Source organism: Lepidochelys kempii, chromosome 14 (assembly GCF_965140265.1).
Source record: "Lepidochelys kempii isolate rLepKem1 chromosome 14, rLepKem1.hap2, whole genome shotgun sequence".
Lineage (NCBI taxonomy): Eukaryota > Metazoa > Chordata > Testudines > Cheloniidae > Lepidochelys > Lepidochelys kempii.
The window spans coordinates 10,634,974-10,654,850 of NC_133269.1; the positions used below are offsets into that span (position 1 = coordinate 10,634,974).

Below are 19,877 nucleotides of genomic sequence, written 5' to 3' on the forward strand. Positions count from 1 at the left end.
GAGTCTCCGAGCCAAAATTCCCATGGCACCGCTCTAATATCACTACCCACAAACATTTCATTTTGTACCCAGGTTTTGGATGCAGTACATATGGCTGTATTGCTCATGTGTCAGTCCTGAAGACGCCTAGGATTTCACATGCAGAGAGAAAGAGTCTTACATCTGTGTAGATTTAATAACTGATTTCTAACATCCTTCTCTGTGAATGAAAGCATTAACACAATGAAATAAACAATTACATTAAACCAAAAGAGTCGATATTCTCCATGGAATCACTTGACAAGAAGCATAATAGGTCATAAAATCCCACAGAATGCAAACTCCTACTTTAATCATATCTGATATTCTAAAACTATTACTATCATTCAGTGCAGCAGAACCAGTCTGTTATACAAATTGGGAGCAAATCCTAGTAGGAAAACACTAATTAATATAAATCAAATGCTGTGAGAAGCCAGTTGTATGTGCAGCATAAAAATAAATTGCAATCAATTTCCCATGCAAAACAGCCTTCCTGGCAGATACAACTGTACAGTAAATATTTCGGGTCTACAGACTACTCAGAAGTGACTTTCTAATTTGAGAGAAATACACATTAAACCATATGGCTTGATGACGGAAACATGAAGGACTTGCTTTAAAGCATGATATTTATTCTGGATAGCATACAGGAGCAGAGCATTTTCATCAGTTTACAATAATTTTCTGTTTGGTGAATTTACTTACAGCAATGGTGAGTTTATCTTCTCTGGTGCTGGATTTTTGTCAACAAAACACTGTTGGGCTTCACTCATCCAGAACATCTGAAACACATAACAAGGAAGAGATGGAATTTTTCAAGGGAAAAGGAAAATAATAAACGCCCATCAGAAAACCTAATTCTCCCTACAAAATTAGTCTGAAATCTCAACCAGGAGAATCTTGACCGCAGGGACAATCCCTGGTTGCCTTTTTAGTAGCTTTGCCCATATTTCCAGTCCCTTGTGATTAGAGCAAACTTTCCCATGCTGTTAGTAATTCCCATCTACTACTCACATATAAATGTGACGGAAGGACATCCAATCATCAGAACACAACACATTTTTGCAGGCTCAGAGAGGAACACATGTGCAGCATGTTTAATCAGTAGAGTTTAGTAGAGACAGAAGCATTAACTATGATTGTCCTGGCTGCTGTCTCACCATTATAGACCTGCTATTTGCCCATCTTAGCCCAGCAGTGTCATTTTTATAGCTAAGATCCTTACTGAGTTGTCTTGTCAAACTTATTCCATTTATGCAGGTGTGTTGCTTGAAATCTGCAGAACTTCTTAACCTGCTTAATGTACCCTTTGGAGATTGAGAATCACACCATAAGAGAGAAATGTTGGTCTTTGTACCAAAAGAAACAAAAATCACATGGTACAGTATCTGAGCATTGAAGTCATCTCTCTTCCAGGCTTGAGGACCTCATCTCCACTATGCCAGTGGAGCAGATAAAATTGCCTTCCCTTTTATCTTGCAACGTGACTTGCCCTCTCAAATCTTTTCCCTGGATGCTGAATTTTCAGCAAATCCGATTGGTGAGGAGGGCTGCTCCCTACATACTTCAGCAGCTTTTCTCATTGTATCACGCCTATCATTAAGCTTGCCAAACAAAAACAGTTCCAGATCTATCATTAACAGCTCCCGGTGTTGTTACTTCTGTTACTCTGCTTCCTTTTCTATTGCCTTGGTGGCAACAATGGGAGATTGTTCACCTTGAAAGGAATATTGGTTTGTCAATGCACATCAAGCCTGTTTTGATCATAAAGTAAGGAAAGGAAATAAAGTCTCCCTTCAGTGAGCAAGAACTATATTTACCATTATTTGGGGTTCTATTCATTGCTAATGAGCAGGTTTTCTGGAGGCTTTCTTTCTTCCTTGGTAGCTTACGGGTGAATTTATTGTTCGTGAAAGCAAAGGATTTACAATACAGATTTGAGCTAGCAATAGTGTGGGCAAGTGCTATGCAAGACTCCTCTCACAGCAGCTCTTCCAATGCAGTGCCTCATTCCTAGCCCACAGCATGCCCTGCATTTCAGTTCTGATCCATCGTGAGCAGGGTCAAATGCTAGGAGGTGTTGATCCTATGAGGCGCTGAAGACCAGCTTTGAGGTGCTGAGAATCTCAGGGTCAACAGCACTCGAGGGTGCTCACTACCTTGCAAGATTGGTCCCGGTTTTGTGATGAAGGCAAAAGAGAGCTGGACTCATACAAGCAATAATAATTAGAGAAGGAGGGCCTGCCCCCGAACCCTACATCTGAACATCCTCAGACTTTAAGAGGACCAAAAATTATAGGCCTTTGATTCAGATGAATCACAAATAGGTATATTACAGAACTTGCTATACACATTATTGCTCTGTCATATCCTGATGGGATTGAGGATTGATGAGCCCATGGAATGAGGAGGATGGGTAGAGTGCATGGTAGAACCAGAACATTAGCTGCCGGACAGGAAGAGGACTACAAAACCTCATGAACTGAGGACATAAATTCTTACCAAAAGCTTCCAGTTTGAGTTGGATTCTCCACTGGCTCACATCCTGGATAGTCATTTGCACCAGTGCAAAAGCACACGTGTAATACTATTCTGGTTTTATAGCAGTGTATACCCATTTTGCACTGACCTATACAGTTATGTAAGTGCAGGACAATGGGAACAAGGCACTTCATCTAGACTTTGCTTTTTATAGTACAAAGGTGCTAATTACACATCTCACAAGCATACCTTCTACCTTTACAGAAAAATCCAAGCAAAGCTAAAAACGTGGCTTGGACCTCGCTGTTTGCTGCGTTCCAGCCAATATAAGCTATTATTTGACCTATGTGTTTTGATAGCTGCTGTTGTAGGATTACTGTATATTGCAAGGTAGAAAGCAGCTAGACATAGGATAGGATTGTCCATATAATGCCAAGATTGCTCGATGACAGGGGACATCCCAAATTGCTCTCCCAGAAATTACTGTGAAGAATTAGTCTTACTCTATTTGTCGGCAATAGCAATGCCATTTCATTACCTAGCATAGGATGACTTTGTAATGGGCTTTCACCATACAAGCCTAGAAAAAACCATAAAGAACTTTAGAGCTGATGAGCTAAATTGTGTAAAAAAAGGATTATTCTCATAGGCAGGCCGAAATCTCTAACGAAGAACATGACTCACTGCACTAGGCAATACCCAAACAATGAAAGGCCTCCATTTTAGAGCACTTGTCAGCAGCTGGACTGGGATTTCACCCTTTGGCTCTGCAGAACAGCAATTGTAACGGCATGTTTATTTGATGCAATGTATAATTTACTAAGTCATTTAGTCTCAGTGGAACAAACCCTGAAGTTACTGTGCAGTAGTTTCAGTAAAAGGGAGCAAATAAGGACGTCAGGATTTGGTCCAATATTAGGGTTTAATACAGTATGGGATTCGTTACTTTTTACCTTAACCTGTGGTAAATTAATTCGTTGAGACAAACGAATCTTTGGGGTCTTTGAAACTCTAAATGTCATTTCAGCCTTATACTTTTGCCATTGGGGCCCAATTAAATGGCTACTGAAATCAACTGGAAGGCTTCTATTAACTTCATTGGGCATTAAGTCAAGCTCAGAGCTATCACTTATGTCCAGTTTATCACCATGCTGTGAAAATATGGAGGAGCAGTATCAGGACAGGTCTACATAACATCAGGGTTAAATATGGTTGGTCTTATACTAGTGCTCCCAACACTGCTCCCACCCATTGTAAATACACAACATCCCAGTGACCTAGGAACATCCAAAAACTGGGCAGGATGAAAAAAAATGGGGAATTTTTTTTTTTTTGTAAAATATTCTTCCCTTGTTTTGGTCAAAATTCTAAATTTTGTGCAAGAGAATTTGGCAAAGTTTTGAATTTTGACAAATTCCTTCCATCTCTCTCCAAAGGAGTCATGAGCCAACACACAGCTGAGTCAAATCAACATAAAGAGGGGATAAGCTTGATGAGAAATCGTCTGAAGACCAACTGAAAGTTGTTTCTTACTTAATGTTGCTATAGGCCTTGGACTATCCAACCCACAGGTGAATGGATCACTGGATTGCCTGGTCATCTCTGTCCTACAAGCTATAGTATTAATTTGGGACTCTGTCTTTTGTCTCAGCCTTTTGCTGACTTCCTTCTGATCTTGCCTCAGATCTCTTCTCTCATGATATCTGAGTTCAGCATACTCTGAAAACACGAACAGAGAGAGGACTGATTCGCTGGAGCAGACCAAATGTCAAAATGTTGCTCGGATGTATCTTCAGTTTTATAGATCAGCTGGGAGGACCGGTAACCCTTTTCTCCTAGTGCTGAAAAGTACCACACTTTCTTTCAGTTGCATGACAAGGGTTGAGACTGTTGTACAGCACTAGATGGCAGTCACATTACATTTTCCAATTAACTCAGTCAATTTTTGCATGTCATTAGTCATCTGTGTTGGGAACCATAAATTAAGTGCAAAATAGAAACAGATTTTTTTTAAAGTTTGTTTTGGTCTATGGTATGAAGTTGATTTAAGCTAAACCACAAAAAGCCATTTCTCATGCTACATGCAGTACACTGCACTGCAAGGGAAAGCTGAGCAGGTTCTCTGTGCCTTTGCCAAGAAAACTGAATACCGTTACCTCAGGCAATGGCAAAAATTAAACAGGGGTTTATACACTTCACATCTAGCCAAAACTGTCATCATCCAGTTGTAATTGACATGAATTGGTAAATTAAGGTGAAACCTGGACACAACTGCAGGTCACTGAGCCACATCCTCAGCTGGTGTAAACTGATGTTGCTCTATTGAGACACAGTACTCTTGCTGTCCTAAGCAGCTGTATGGTATTGCTGTGTGCTGCTAACCCCCACCATTGCATGGCTGGAGAGGTGCATCTTGGAATGTGCAAATTTTCAGTTGATATTTGTATTACTCAAGGAATAGCCAGACCCCCAAGATATATATGGCTTCCTCTCGCCTACACCAAAACGCCCCACCTTCTGTGATGCACCAAAGAACATGTTTTAACTTCCAGCCTCAGGCTAAGTGAGGAGAATTTGCTTCCTCTGATGGTTCAAGATTAGGGGAACAGCCAGCTGGAGCCATTGAAGAGAAGATGAGGTGCTCACCTCGGTTTGAGACAAAGAGCTGAGAGGGAGAGGGACTTAGGGTATATCTACATTGCCACCACTGGTGGCGGTGTGTAGGGTATATGTAGCTACACACCACAGTGAAAAGCAGACTGTGTCCACACTGCAGCGTGTAGCTACGCACCGCAGTGAAAGGCGGTGCGGGGAGGCTGCTGGAGGCTTTCCCTGGTGATGGAGCCTTTCCTTGCAGTGGGGACACTATACTGCGGGACTATACTACACTGCGGAGTGGGACACTATGCTGCTAAAAACAGTGTAGATGGGAGAGGCATTGCTTGGGCGTGTCAAGAGCCATGTAGGGTACATACACTATGGATTCAGAGGTGTTTTTACTCTACTCATCTAAAAACTGTACCTCACTCTCTTCATTGCTATTTATACTGATGCTAGGGGGGCTTGCACTGTATGTATTCTACATGCCACAGTAAGGAATGTGCAGTGTAGACATATGCTTACAGGTTGCAGGACAACTTTCAAACTAAGGTGAGGGGTCTGTGATGGGACCTGCCCCCATGCCACTGACAGCAAGTCTAATGAGCAGCCCTGCACTCGGGCAGTACCAATTAGACCCATCTATAGAGCATACTGTGCTTGGAGAAGGGCAGCTTAAAAAGATGAAGCTGGCCACAGATCTAAAGGGGATGGTTGCCCAAGAAGAGAGGATGCTGGAGACTGCTAGGGAGCCCAGCAGAAAGGGGAGTGATGAGCCTTCGCTTTCCCCCGACTTGGTTTGGGGCAGACAGACACTGCACCCCTGAGCAGGGATCTGGATGTCTGCTCTCCATCACTGCCCTGTTGCTGGACCTGAAGAGCAGTACCAGGGACTGGAAATAGTTAGACTCGGAAAGTAACCTGGGAGAGAACTCAACTGCCACAGGGAACAATGAGCTTGCCCAGGAGTGGGGGTTCTGGAGAAGACCCATGGGCAAGAGACTTAGGGTATCTCTACACAGCAGCTAGATACCTGTGGGTGGTCCGTGCCAGCCGACTCAGGCTCACGGGGCTTGGACTACAGGGTTGTTTCATTGCTGGGTAGATGTTTGGGCTCAGGCTGGATTCTGTGAAGCAGGAGGTCCCAGAGCTCAGGCTTCAGCCTGAGCCTAGAAGTTTAAACAGCAACAAAACAGCCCCATAGTCCAAGCCCAAGTTAGCTGGCACATGCCAGCCGTGGGTGTCTAGTTGCTGCGTAGACATGCCCTTAAAGAGATGGGAGTCGAGCCCAGACTAAGAGCTGGTGGGCTACAGGATCCTGAGGACAGTATGAGGTGGGGAAGGAGGGGACAGGGTGTTGGTCTCCAGGGTAAGGGGAGGAGTATGGGGACAAGGATAGGAAACTGAATTTTCTGAACTAAATATTTTCATGATTATTGTGTGCAAACAATTATTTCTGAGTGGGGCCAATATTCCCTAGAGCTACTCAATATTTTGCAAGCTATTTTTTTTCCTTTTTCCAAATTAGAATTTTTGCAGGGAAAAAAACATATTGACATTGTCAATGTTTTTCACCATAACAAAGATGACAAAAACTATTTTTGGATATAGTTTTACTTTACTCTACTTTACTTACGGATACTTTTTTTTATTAACCAGAAACCTAGGTTTCAGTAAGCATTTTTCCAGTAACAATTTCTATAATATTTTTCATAAAAACTTTGGAGAAAAAATTGAAAAAACCCACCCACCCAAAGGAATCCTTTGAAAGGAAAATTACTTTTTCCCCACAACAATAGTTTTAATGTTTGACCAGCTCTTATATTAGGAGATTGTTTTATTCAGTTCACTCATCCCCACTCCTGCCTCGGGAGGAGGAGTGTTTGGGTATTTTTATCCAAAACTGTATAGGCAACATGGGCTAGCTGTTAGGGCACTGGACTGTAATCCAGGAGATGAGATTCTATTCCTTGCTTTGCTGCTGACCTTTGGCAAATCATTTCATTTGGGGCCTCATTTTCCCCATCTTTATAAAAGATAATGATCCTGACCTCCTTTGGAGGGCACTTTTAGATATATTGATAAAGAACTCTCTCTAAGACCTAGCTTTTGTTATTTACTATTATTAAAAGACAGGTCATCTCATTCTGTGTTGACCAGACTGAGGTTTACATCCCACCCTTTGGGCTCATGCCTCACTGTATAATCTTTTAATCAGTTCCCAGTGCAAAAATCAACATGTTCTTCTAAAACAGTTTTCGTGATTGCAAGGTGTTTGCCAAACGCAACCACTCAGTCACTTTGCTTTCACACCATGTCTTCCTACCCCACTGTTGTATTTTCTTTTTCTATTTAGATTGGAAACTCTTTGGGGCAGGGTCCTTCTTCCCCCCGCTCTCTCCCACACATGAATCCAGCAGGGTTGGAGATATATAGTGTGAGAACAACAATATAGACCCTTCCATCATCATCATTCCTCCTTAGAACCGCAAAGTTTGTTGTCAGACTCTTACTCTGGAGCCATCAATCTACAGTTTCCTAGAATTCAGTGGTATCCTATTATTTCAGTCTCACTACTTAATAAACTGCAGGGAACTTCCTTAAAATCCTCCTTACGTTGCATTAACAGGGACTACATTTTTCTTTAATGCAACGGAACTCACAACGGCAGATTCTGATGCCAGTGCTCATTGCTGACTGGCCCTTTTCTCTATGAGAAGTTCCATCGACTTCAGTGCAACTCTTCATGGAGCAAGGTATCATTCATCAGCACTAAAAGGATCAGCGTCTAGCCCAAAGTGATTGAGAATACATAATAAATAAATAAATAAATAATCATAATAATGCCTAGCTCTTCTGTAGTGCGTCTCATCCATCGATCTCAATGCACTTTAAAAAGAGTATCAAGATCACCATCCTCATTTTACAGAAAGGGAAAGTGAGGCACAAAGAGGTGAACTGACTTGCTCCAGGTCATCCTGCAGGCAGAGCCAGAAACAGAACCAAGATCTCCTGAACTCTATTCACTAGATCACACTGTATCCCATTAAAGAACCCATCTCTGCTCCCCCTTAAGACTATGTCAATCTTTCCATTAACTCTAAGAGTGCAGTATCAGTTCCTAATACAGTAGTGCAGGGGAGCAAATGAATGTTCATGAAGAGATCCCCTCTGCTCCAGTGCCATATGTCAGTCTGAAGACCTAAAGATAACAGAAACCTTGATTTAAAGGAGAAAGCAGATAAATTGTGCCATCTTCTTGGTTCAAAAGGAGCTTTTGCTGAAAGGGTAGGTTAGAGGATATGAGATAAATAATACCTTTCCGCATCAGACTAAGTTGGGCTGGTTAAAAAGATGATTTATAGTTGGAGAAGCAAACCTGGTTTTACACAGAATTGACATTTTTCCACATTGCAGATTTTTAGTGATACCTCCTAGGTACAGATAATATGTAAAAGCATTTAGAATCTGATCCAAAACTGACTGAAGTCAATGGAAGGACTCCCAAAACTCACTGATGTCAAGGGCTCAGGGCCCTAAATGCTTGGATAAGTGCTTTTTATTTAGCATCTAAATAGATAAGTAACCTAAAAATCTGCCACTATCTGTGTGCTCTTTATTTTGCCTAAAACAGAATTTAAACATTTTCCCTTTATCCCCTCCCCCAAATTGTCAATTGGCTTTTACAAATCTAATGTGGCTCACTTAGGACCATAACACCCCAAATGTCAAACAGATCAAATTCAGTTTCTTGGAATTTCCAGAATAGTGTTCTCTTTGTGAATTGCCTTCAGCAGCTGGCAAAAACCCCCACTTTTCTTATGAAGGCAAAATAGCACAGAACCGTTTACTGCACTGCTTTGCTGATTGCCATCTGTGATTAGCACCCATAGCAGGCTACAGGTGTTGCTGGTATGTTAATCCTGGCTACATAGCTGCTGAGATGTGGCAGTTTTTCAGAGTAGCATCCCTGTTAGTCTGTATCGGCAAAAAGAACAGGAGTACTTGCGGCACCTTAGAGAAGAACAAATTTATTTGAGTAGAAAATTCCACTGCATGCATCCGTGAAGTGGGCTGTAGCTCATGAAAGCTTATGCTCAAATAAATTTGTTCATCTCTAAGGTGCCACAAGTCCTCCTGTTCTTTTTGAGATGTGGCAGTTAGCATCCATCAATCCCCAGGAGGTAGGAAACAACATTCTAATCTCCCTTTCCCTTGCTGTGATGAACATATTATTAAGGTATTTAGTTAGATACCTTGAGACAAAAGATAATACTTTGACTTTCGATAGTGCAGTATCACCTTTGCTGATTGAGGTTAGAACTGGATCTGGAATGTAATCATTGTGCAACGTGACAAAAAAGAAAAGACAGGAAAGAAAACCCAGCCAATGCCACTTGTGGTCATTTACTTTAAGGAGCAGAAATGGTTAAATGGTCTGAATCTGCTGCTAAATTTGTCTTTACTTGCCCTTTTATCACTTACCTTTGTAGTAGTGATAAATTTCTTTCAGTGGATCACATAATAATTTCAGCCAGGAATGAAGCAAGCATCACAAGGCTTAGAATGTCTGCTCCCCCTTTTCCATGATAATTCTTTGCGCATCTATAACATGTTCCATTCAGGGATGTCAAAATGCTTTGCAAACGTCAATCTCCGGTGTGATCATCAGCCTTTATTTGACAGATGACAAAGTGGAAGCACACAAAAAAAGTGACTTTCCTAAGGTGACATAGCTAGTCAGTGGCAGAGCTGGGAAAGTAACCCCATAATCCTCATTCCTAGCCTCACTAGCAGATTCAGGATTACATCCACAGCTGGTGTAACTCCTTAGCTAACTTCAGGGGAGCTATGCAGATTTACATCAACTGAGGATCTGACACTAAACACTCCCCTTCCCTGCTATAGGCATATTCGGCTGATTTTTAAAAATTGCTCCATATTTTTGAGATCACAATCAAATATGTACACAGATGGTAACCTGCAGCTGCAATTAACTGTGGCAACAGGCAATTGGGGGTGCAGCGTTGGAGGCTGGATTTTAAAATCAGGCTCTTGTTCAGCAGAAATGAAAGGAATTTCTTTGTCTCTTAGCTCTGTATTTATGATCTGACTCTGCATGATAGTCATTCACACGGCACAGCATGAGGTTCCCACATACAGTGTTCTTTAGGGATAGCAAAGATTTCCAACATTGCCCTTTGTACTATTATGGTAACCCAGCTGACAAATGAGCTGCCAGGTGACTGAGGCAGTTTGTTTTGAAAGAGAATAAAAGGCTATAGCCTGGAGAAAGTTAAATCATGAGTTCTTCAGAGCAGGAATCGTGGCCAACATTTTTAAAGGTGCCTAGTGATTTTGGGTGTCCAGCTTGAAATACTTGAAAAGGGAGCCTGATTTCCAGAGGGTGGATGCGCTGTTGCCAACTCCAATTAGTCAAAAATCACATGGCAGGTCCCAAAAAATTTTGAGCAGTTTTAAAAATCACAAAGATTTTTTTTTAAATCAATTTGGGATTCTTTTTTTTTTTCCCTTTTCTTTTTTTAAACCTTCTGGGTTTTGAACTTTAGGGTTACAATCAGGTCATATGTTCAAGCTTTTTTCCATAGCCTCAGGGGTAGAAACTTTCATTAACCCCTCTCCCCCTGAAATTCTCATGACTTTGCATTACTTTAGGAGCTAGAGCTTTTAGGAAGTCACCAAGTATGATCAGTCTCATGCTAAAAGTCACAGGACTTCAAACACGGGGGCTGCATGGCAGTTTCTGAAAAGCTGGCCCCTTTACACTGTGCCTGTTTGGATAATCCAAAAAAAAAAATCACTAATGGTTTTTGAAAATCTTGGTCCTGGAGTTTTGTAATTCACCAAAACACTCTCACAGTGCTCTATAAACAGCCATTAGGGTGTGAGATTATTATTCTCCCCAGCCTTGGATGATGAAGTACTAGGAAGTCTAAGGATATGTCTGCACTTCAAGCTGAGGGCGTGATTCCCAGTTCAAGGAGACATACCCGTGCTAGCTTCCCTCAAGCTAGCATGAGCATCATTGAGACAGCACAAGCGGTGGGAGGGGCTAGTTGCCCTGAGTACATTCCTGTTCAAGACCCCAGGGGGCAGGGAGGGTTTCAGAGCCTGAGTAGGAACATCTACGTACCTATTTTCAGCACCACAGCGTGAGCCCAAGTTTGTTGACACTGACACTCACTGACAGGCTGTGTAGACGTATCCTTAAAACCTCCCAGCTGCTGGAATCATGTTATTGCATAAGAATCTCAGCTGTGCTTGTTTGTTTGTTTGTAAAGAAAGTTTCTAACCCCCACGGGTGCAGAGAAAAGCTTGAAAATGTGAAGCCCAAAGTCTCTCATGCCAGAAAACAAATAAAACCAACCCTGCATTATTATTTTTTAAGTTGCATGGGTTCTGGCACCTGACTTGTGATTTTTGAATGATTAGGGTTGGTGCTACTGCAGGGGCACGTGCCCCGGAGGCATCTACAATAGAATTTACAACCTTGTTAGTTAAGAGGTGTTAAAATTCATGTGTGCACCCGCCAAGAAGAGATCCCTTTCTGGTACCTGACATGCTCCTCTCAAAAGTTGCCAGAGGCACTTAATGAACTAGAGGGCATCCCCTGGATTTCATGGCTACCTCAAGCTTCCTCTCACCCAGAGGGCTATCATTTTGCCTCCCCATGGGTTGAATTATCAAAATCTCCATCATGTACTTTTTTTTTTTTAGCCAAATCATTTCCCACCCCCATCTTTTCTGGTTTACTTCCAATCACTGGCGAAACATCAGGAAAGTGTCAGGAAAAGGAAACCAAGTGCTGATGTGACTTGGCAGATAAAAGAACCCCACTGTGTCTGTGCTACTTCTGTTTCCAACCCCCTGCTGACGTTAGAGTCCGCACAGCGCAGTCTGTGCCCAGCAGCGCCCTTGTTTGTTTTACTCTACCTGAAGCCCTTTCCTCAGGCTTTGATCCTCCTTCCTGGCCTACTGTCTTCTGGTACCCAGCTTCCTGGAGCCTTTCCTCACTCTTCAGCTCTATTTTGGTGCTCTTTTCCAGGTGCAACAGTGCCCTGGCTCACTGCACATACATGCCTGTCTGTGCACGGGCATGTCTGTTTTCCTTCACCCTCCACATTTCAGACTCAAAAAATTCCATTCTTGTGTTCTCTGCCAGTTTACTCACCAGCGTGTGCATGCCGGGTCATTCTAGATTGAGGCTTCCAAAAGAGACAATGAGACTGCTGATGTAGAATTACCGTCCAGCTGATTAGTACGATGATTTTTGTTCTGGGCTGTCTCAGGGTAATATGCTGGCAGATGAAGTCCTTGAGTCCACTAATCCATGAAGATCTCTTCTCCCGTGCGGAGGCGATTGATTCTGCACAGAACTTTACTGAAGCAAACGTCACGTTTATGACAAATGTATTCCTTATCAGGATGCAAAGCCCTTGTGTTTTCTTGGGCGATGTTTTTGATCCCCATTTCTTGAAGCAGCACATGAGACTGGTTCATTTTATTTGGAGACAGCTTTGGGAATGGGGGAGAGGAGGAGGAAGTTGGTTGGGCGTTACCACGCAGAGATGGTAATGTTGCACTAAAATGTATATTGAGCATCAAAAACTCACTTAGGACTTTTAAGTTGGGGCTATGCCACCTTGTGCTGCGATTCTCCTCAGTTCTATCAGCTAAGCAGAATCAAACTGGCTCACAAGGTGAATGGGAATCTTCAAGGAACAAGAAGACAGTGCAGTGATGTTGGTCAATAGGCAGAAGGTGCCACTTACAAAGGATCAATACTAAATCCATACCTCAGTGTGGTGTTGGAGATACTGCATTGCTGAAGAGGTGCAGCGGTTTGTTTGTGGCATCAAACTGCAGTTTTAGTTAGGTACAGGGCCTCCTCACTTTCTCCCCCAAAATACTACACAGCTTGCTATTAAGCAGACATGGCATTCCACTCCAGCTGGTCTGGATTTCAGTGCCATGTGAAGTTAACCATTAAAACAGATCCAAAGTTGTAGTTTGTTCCAAAATTTTCTGTGATTTTAATTTTTTTCCCCAGTTTTTCCACATCATCTCCCAAACGATTTTTAAGGTTTTTATTTCTCCCTCCCCTTGCTCCCTTCCCCCAACCTGCTCTCTCTTCCCTCCCCTGTTCACCAGCAAAAGAGAAAGGAGGGGAAAGAAAAACACATTTACAATTTTAGTATTTATTCATTTCTTTTAAAAAAAATCCAGGAATATTTTTAATTTTTTTTTCTTCAAAAGAAGTTTGAAATGAAGAATTTCAACCAGCTCTACTATATGCATATATGCCTTACTGACCACACAGGAACATTGTGAGGCTTAATTAGTAAGTGTCCCATCTGTGCCTTAGTTTCCCCATCTATAAAATGAGGAATGAGATACTGCCCTCTCATGTAAAGTGCTTTGAGATATGCTGATGCAAAGTACTACAAGAATTGGGTATTATTAATGTAGCATTATGATTGCACATTAACCAGTGTTTATAATTCACAAAGACAACGACACAAATGTGTTAAAGGGCTCTCTCATTCTACTTAACACTATGGTGTGATTATGAAGTAGGCTGATCAAAAATGGTCAAAAATTGCAATTGACATTTTAGTTGATATTTCAAACTTCAACAAAAAAAGTAAAACAGATCCCTTTTTTTGACCAACTATTCAGCTGGTCAAAACCATGCACATTTCAAAATGTGTTAAATTTTAATGAAAAAAAGGAAGAAAATACACGAAATATTCTTCTTGGTTTTGATCTGCTCTGCTATTAAGATTTGTGAAATGTGCTCTCATGGAAATAGTCTGGTAATGCAAGTTATTTTATTAGATCCCTTGAAACACAAATGCTATACTGGCTTACAGTGATTAACACTGGCTATATTTTGTCTATTTTTTTCCCCATACAGCATATTCTCAGTTTTTTCTCAACTTTCCCATTTTCTCCTAACACACAAGTGCCAGTCTCAAAATGTATAATCATTGCTTACTAATGTAAATCAAACTATACTCTTTCCTTGAGAAAGGAAAAACAAAGATGAGGCTTTAATTTTTTTTTATTTATTTTTTTTAAAACACACACACTACATTAGAACTCACTGAGCCAAAAATAAGTAGGTGCGTAGAGGAAGATGCTTAGAATAATTTATGCACTTTCCTCGCCACAGCAGGAAGTGTGACTAGGTTAGTAGCATGCTGGGCTAGAAGGTCAGAAGTTCAGGCACACGCTGCGATTTGGGCTCATACCAAATGCTGACACTTACAGTACAATATTGAAGGGGGAAGGGAGAGGTAGTAGCATCAGAGAGTAAGGTGCTGTGATGGCCGCTAAGCACTGATTTGAAGAAATTAATTTGTGCCATAAAGAAAGATTCCAATATGGAATCAACCCAACCATTTATTAACCTCCCAGCACTAGAGGTTACTGGCTGAACTGGGAGGGTGGTGCCAGGAAAGCCCGACTTCTAGTTTTAAGGAATAACTGTCCCCATCTGACAGAGAATCCCATCATATTAGACTATGGATTTGGACCAGTAATTTACTAACCCACCCTGTCATGGCACCTTGCTATACTGATCAGTGTGTTATCTGCTTAAAATACTTGCCAGGAAGATGAAGGTTAAACTAGTTATGTTTTGTGCAATGCTTGAATTTCTGGTTTTCATATTTATCCAAACGTGGTTTCCCCCTCAGCTTTACCCTTCTGAACATGATCTACAGCTGCTAGAGGTGACAGGAAATGAACCGTAGAAGCTGTTGTCAATAACTTGTTTGACTCTGCAACACAAACCTGGTTTGTTTGCTGCTGCTGTTCCACTATCCTTTTCCAGAAGCAGTTATCAAATTATTGTTCTAGATAGTAGGGGAGGGGTTATTATTCATATTAAGCTTGTGCAGCAGAGATCTGAAATTTTGTTTTCATTAAATCAAGCTTTTAAGACTTTTCTGCTAGATCCCAAACTAAAGAAAACAATGGAGTGCCTCCGACAGCATTTGTACATAGTCACAGAATTTTCCACTTCTTGGTAGGCTTTTAATGTGGATCATACTCCCAAGATCCCCAGCGCTGACTCTCACTGCACAAAATGGGAATTTGGCTTATTCAAGCTGCTCAAAAGAGGATTGTGGATGGTACTGGAGTCTTCCAGCTGCGCACATGTGGAAAGCTTCTCCTAGGTTTCTTATTATTAGAAAATCTGAAAGGTCAAACCAACCACTCTATACGTTGGTGGCATTCTCAGAGGTGACATAAGCAGATGGCCGTTTAGTGTGCAAAACCGCCGCAGTGACAAACAGGACACGGGTGAACATACAATCATTTTAAGATTTCTGTTGGTAAAGTTTTTTTCTTAAGGATCCTCACTGTGGCTTTCATTCCGCTCCATGGGGACAGCCTGGATAGTTAACCTACCAGTTAAACTATAAAGCCTATATCTTTTCTTGCAGGCATTTAGGGCCCAAACCAACATCCACTGAAGCCAACTGGAAGCTTTTAATTCAGTTCAGTGGGCATTGGATCCAGGTGTTAGGGAGGGTCTATGGAAGTTCTTACACTACTCTCCTCAGTAAGGTAGCTGAGCACCTGTTGAAGTCACAGAGGGAAAGGGGATGGAATACAGGATGGACACAGGTAGGAGTAAGGTGGTATTTACAGCTAAAGTAGATGACATACTAAGGAATTGTACTGCAATGGCAGAGGGAGTCAGACCCGTAACTGACTTAGCATAAACCCCATGCACCACTTAAGGCTAACTGAAATCCTCAAAATAAAATTTAAGTGAGTCATAGGTAGTGGCTAGGCCTTAAGTTAGCCCTGTGCATAGAGAATAACTGCAACTCATCTGTGTCAGTGATTTTCACTTACTCACAAATGAGACATTCTTCCCAACTATTCGATGTATCTTGTTCATCGCCACCACCTTAAAATGGTAGTATTCATACCTGAGAAGGGAAAGCGTTTTTTATACCCATAATTCTCCTTATTGCATCTTTATCATCTCTCTGGCTATCTTTCATTGCGATACAGGGGGTGTTTGTTTGGGCTATGTTGAAACATTAAAAAATAAACATTTACATAATCTTTTTAAAGTCTGAATGGATCCGTTGTCAATCCAGCTGAAATCACAATTTCCTAAAGACCTCACACTAACAGCCACAGAAAATGGAGTGGTTGCTGCCCTTGTATCCATATTAAAATCCTTCAGACAGGCAGTTTATTGTTCCCGTCACAACTTTCCAAATTAAACCAAGAATTTGATTACATAGTAGCTACTGAAAACAGATTTTTTTTCCTTCTTTCCACAAGCAACTAAACAGTGATGTGTGATGAATACATCATCAGATGTTTCTATTAAATTTAGCTCTCCATCAGCTTCCATAGTGACATAAATATGCAGTGACATTGCATTTGGTTTATTTTTAAGACCTAGAATATTAGGTCTGAAGTAAAATTACACCTATCTCATATTACTAGTGAACAAAAAGCCATTGTATCTATGTGTATGGCAACTGCTTGTTTTTAATTAGAGACTACAACTAGAAAAAATACTTCAGTATTGAATGCGAGAGCCTTATTCATAAAGCATCTTAGAGCTCTATTCATGACTGATAAATATTGATCTTGTGTAAATTACATGAGGGTCATGTGAATTTTTCCTGGACAACTTGAACAAAAATTCCCCCTTTGTGCAGGGCATAAGTCACCGTGTATTAGGGGCTGGGCAGCACAGAAGTTAGATGAAAAAAAGAAAACACTGGTAAGTCATGTAGAGCTTAAACCTGCCCTCCCTGAGCTTGGTCTGAGAAAGGAGTGCTTTTAGCAAATTCCTCTGCTAACATAGCTTCATTCCCTATGGCACATCTACTAATGAAGTGGTTCTTAACCCCTGGGGGTACACAAAGGTTGTCCAGGGAGTATATCAACTCATCTAGATCAGTGTTTCTCAACCTAGGGGTGATGGGACAGGTTGGTTTCTTTATTTTCCAGGGGGGGGGGGGGAAAGAAGAGGTGGTCTGCAAGTGCATGGCAATTGCCTGGGGCCCTACACCACAGAGGGCAACATGAAGCTAAGTTACATGCTTCAGCCCCGGGCAGCGGGGCTTGGGCTTCAGACTCCTGAAAGGGGTACAGTAGTCTGGAAAGGTTGAGAACCAATGTACTAGTGCATTATCTAGTCTGGTGTTAAGTATCCTGGGTCACGTGGTTTCCACTACTTTCCTTAGGAGACCATTCCATAATAACAGGTTTCAGAGTAACAGCCATGTTAGTCTGTATTCGCAAAAAGAAAAGGAGTACTTGTGGCACCTTAGAGACTAACCAATTTATTTGAGCATAAGCTTTCGTGAGCTACAGCTCACTTCATCGGATGCATACTGTGGAAAGTGTAGAAGATCTTTTTATATACACACAAAGCATGAAAAAATACCTCCTCCCACCCCACTCTCCTGCTGCTAATAGCTTATCTAAAGTGATCACTCTCCTTACAATGTGTATGATAATCAAGTTGGGCCATTTCCAGCACAAATCAAGGTTTTCTCACCCCCCCACCACACACACACAAACGTGCAGGATAGTGAGTTTGTGTGTGTGGTTTTTGGGAGGGGGGTGAGGGGGTGAGAGAACCTGGATTTGTGCAGGAAATGGCCCACCTGATGATCACTTTAGATAAGCTATTACCAGCAGGACAGTGGGGTGGGAGGAGGTATTTTTTCATATTCTCTGTGTATAAATAAAGTCTGCTGCAGTTTCCACGGCATGCATCCGATGAAGTGAGCTGTAGCTCACGAAAGCTCATGCTCAAATAAATTGGTTAGTCTCTAAGGTGCCACAAATACTCCTTTTCTTTTTGCTCTAATGATGTAAACTTTTGAATTCCAGTGCAAGTTTAGTTACTTTCTCCCCAAGTTGTCCTCTTTCTTTTTGGAACATACCAAAATGTCACTCTGGACTTAGACTGATATGAATAAAACCAAGAGTATTTAGTTCAGAATCAGAAATGAAAAGTCCAGTAGACAATACAGATGCTCAATACCAAAACCTTATACATTTCCATTAACGGTAGGGAAACGTGGAAAGGTTGGGTTTGGATGAACACTCAGAAGCTTATCAGAACTTTATGCAATGCTCCTAAGTTGCTAAAATTGAGCTTCAAACCAAAAAGAGCCCAGGCTACCTCGGAGCTTGCCAGTGCTATTTATACTGGTTCCAGTTGGACTGGAAAGCCCGTGCAATTCCTGAAAAAGGACACGGGTCTGCTGCAAAGCTCACTAATCAGAAACTTTCCATTAACTTTACTGGGCTTCAGATCAGACTCCAAGTGCATAAATCAAAATAGAGTTTTAAAGTTAACCAAACCTTTTCCAAACCTCTAACAAGGCTTAATGTGCGTTTTGCTTTGCAGAAGAGAATTAGTGCTGGTTTTCTTTTTTTGGGATGGATGGGGGAAATAATTCATCCTCATCCATCCATCCATCCCTGGTTTCCAAACCAAGCAATAGAGGGAGTGCAGGATAACGGAGATCAACTTTCCCAAGCCCCTAAAATGTATCTGATGAGAAAAACGCATTAAAAATGATTTAATATTTGACAGATTGACAGCAACTGGCTTGGCTTATACACACTTTGTTACAGCAAGGACTCTTCATCTGCACTGTATCTATTTGAGTTCTTTACAAGTCTGTTCTATCTATATAATCTTCCTGAAAAGATGCTGTATTTGAGTTGGAAGGTAGAGTAAGAGAAAGATTCCCACTAGACTAATGTCAACATACTGAATGATGTCAGACATGTGCTCATTGTAGAACTGCCTCTCACAAGATGATGTGCAAAGGGAAACACTAGCTGTCTTTGCTCAGGAAACATCTGGTGGATACTTCAATTCTCAAGCAGGTCATTGGCTATTTTAGAGCTTAGTGGAACAGAAAAGTGTGGGAAGACAGGGGTATAGCCCTCTGATATTATTCTGCCTAGTGGGCAGCTACAGACTGAAAGAAAAAAAATAGATGTGAGGAAATGTCCTCCCTTTTACTGCTTCTCCGGGGACTTGCTCACTGCTGCAACATACAGTCACATTTTCTAGCTTGCAATGGAAAACCTATACTGTTTACAAAGCTAAAAGGAGCTGCAATGGGAAAGTAAAGTTATCTGTGCAGTAGCGAGGAGGGAGAGGAGGGGGAAGAATCTGGAGACTTCCAAGATAGCATTCTTGCACAAGGAGTCCACCAGTTAAAAGAAAATAACTAGGAGACTAAGATAAACTATCTAAGAAACACTGTTGAAAAGTTCTAAAATATTCTCTTTTCTCCTGCAATGGGATTTCACCATCTCCTTCCCTCTGCATTGGGATTCCACAGCTTTCACACTCAAATGAAGTCAAGCAAGTTGATCCAATCTTCATTAGTATCTCCTGGCCACCCTCACCATTACTTTCCCCTGTGTTAGAATTACACACTCTCTCTCTCTCTCACTGTGCAGGGTCAGTGATGGGCTACTCTGTTTAAGCTGAGCATAATCTTCTCTTCAGCCAGCACAATCTTGCTTCCCATTGTATATGAGAAAAGTTAACAGTCGTCTGCTACTGTACTGCAGATACCAGCTTCCTGAAAGTTTCTTCCTACCACAGAGCCACTAACAGATATCAGTTCATCAAACCTTCAGACACTGTCTCTTTGCTTTCCCCCACCCCCATAACAGAAAATTGGAGGAAGAGAAGCACCAGATAAATATGAAGGCGAGGCTTTACCAGCAGG

General features: G+C 41.6%; 1 protein-coding gene across 1 annotated transcript in view; it reads right to left on the reverse strand.

The window, feature by feature from the left end:
* Positions 1–415: 415 nt before the first annotated feature.
* Positions 416–19,877, reverse strand: part of PCTP (phosphatidylcholine transfer protein) — a 51,997-nt gene continuing 32,535 nt past the window's right edge. The window contains exon 5 of the mRNA XM_073310821.1: positions 416–803. Coding sequence (XP_073166922.1) covers positions 787–803 — 17 coding nt within the window. The 3' untranslated portion in view covers positions 416–786. The remainder of the gene's footprint in view (positions 804–19,877) is intronic.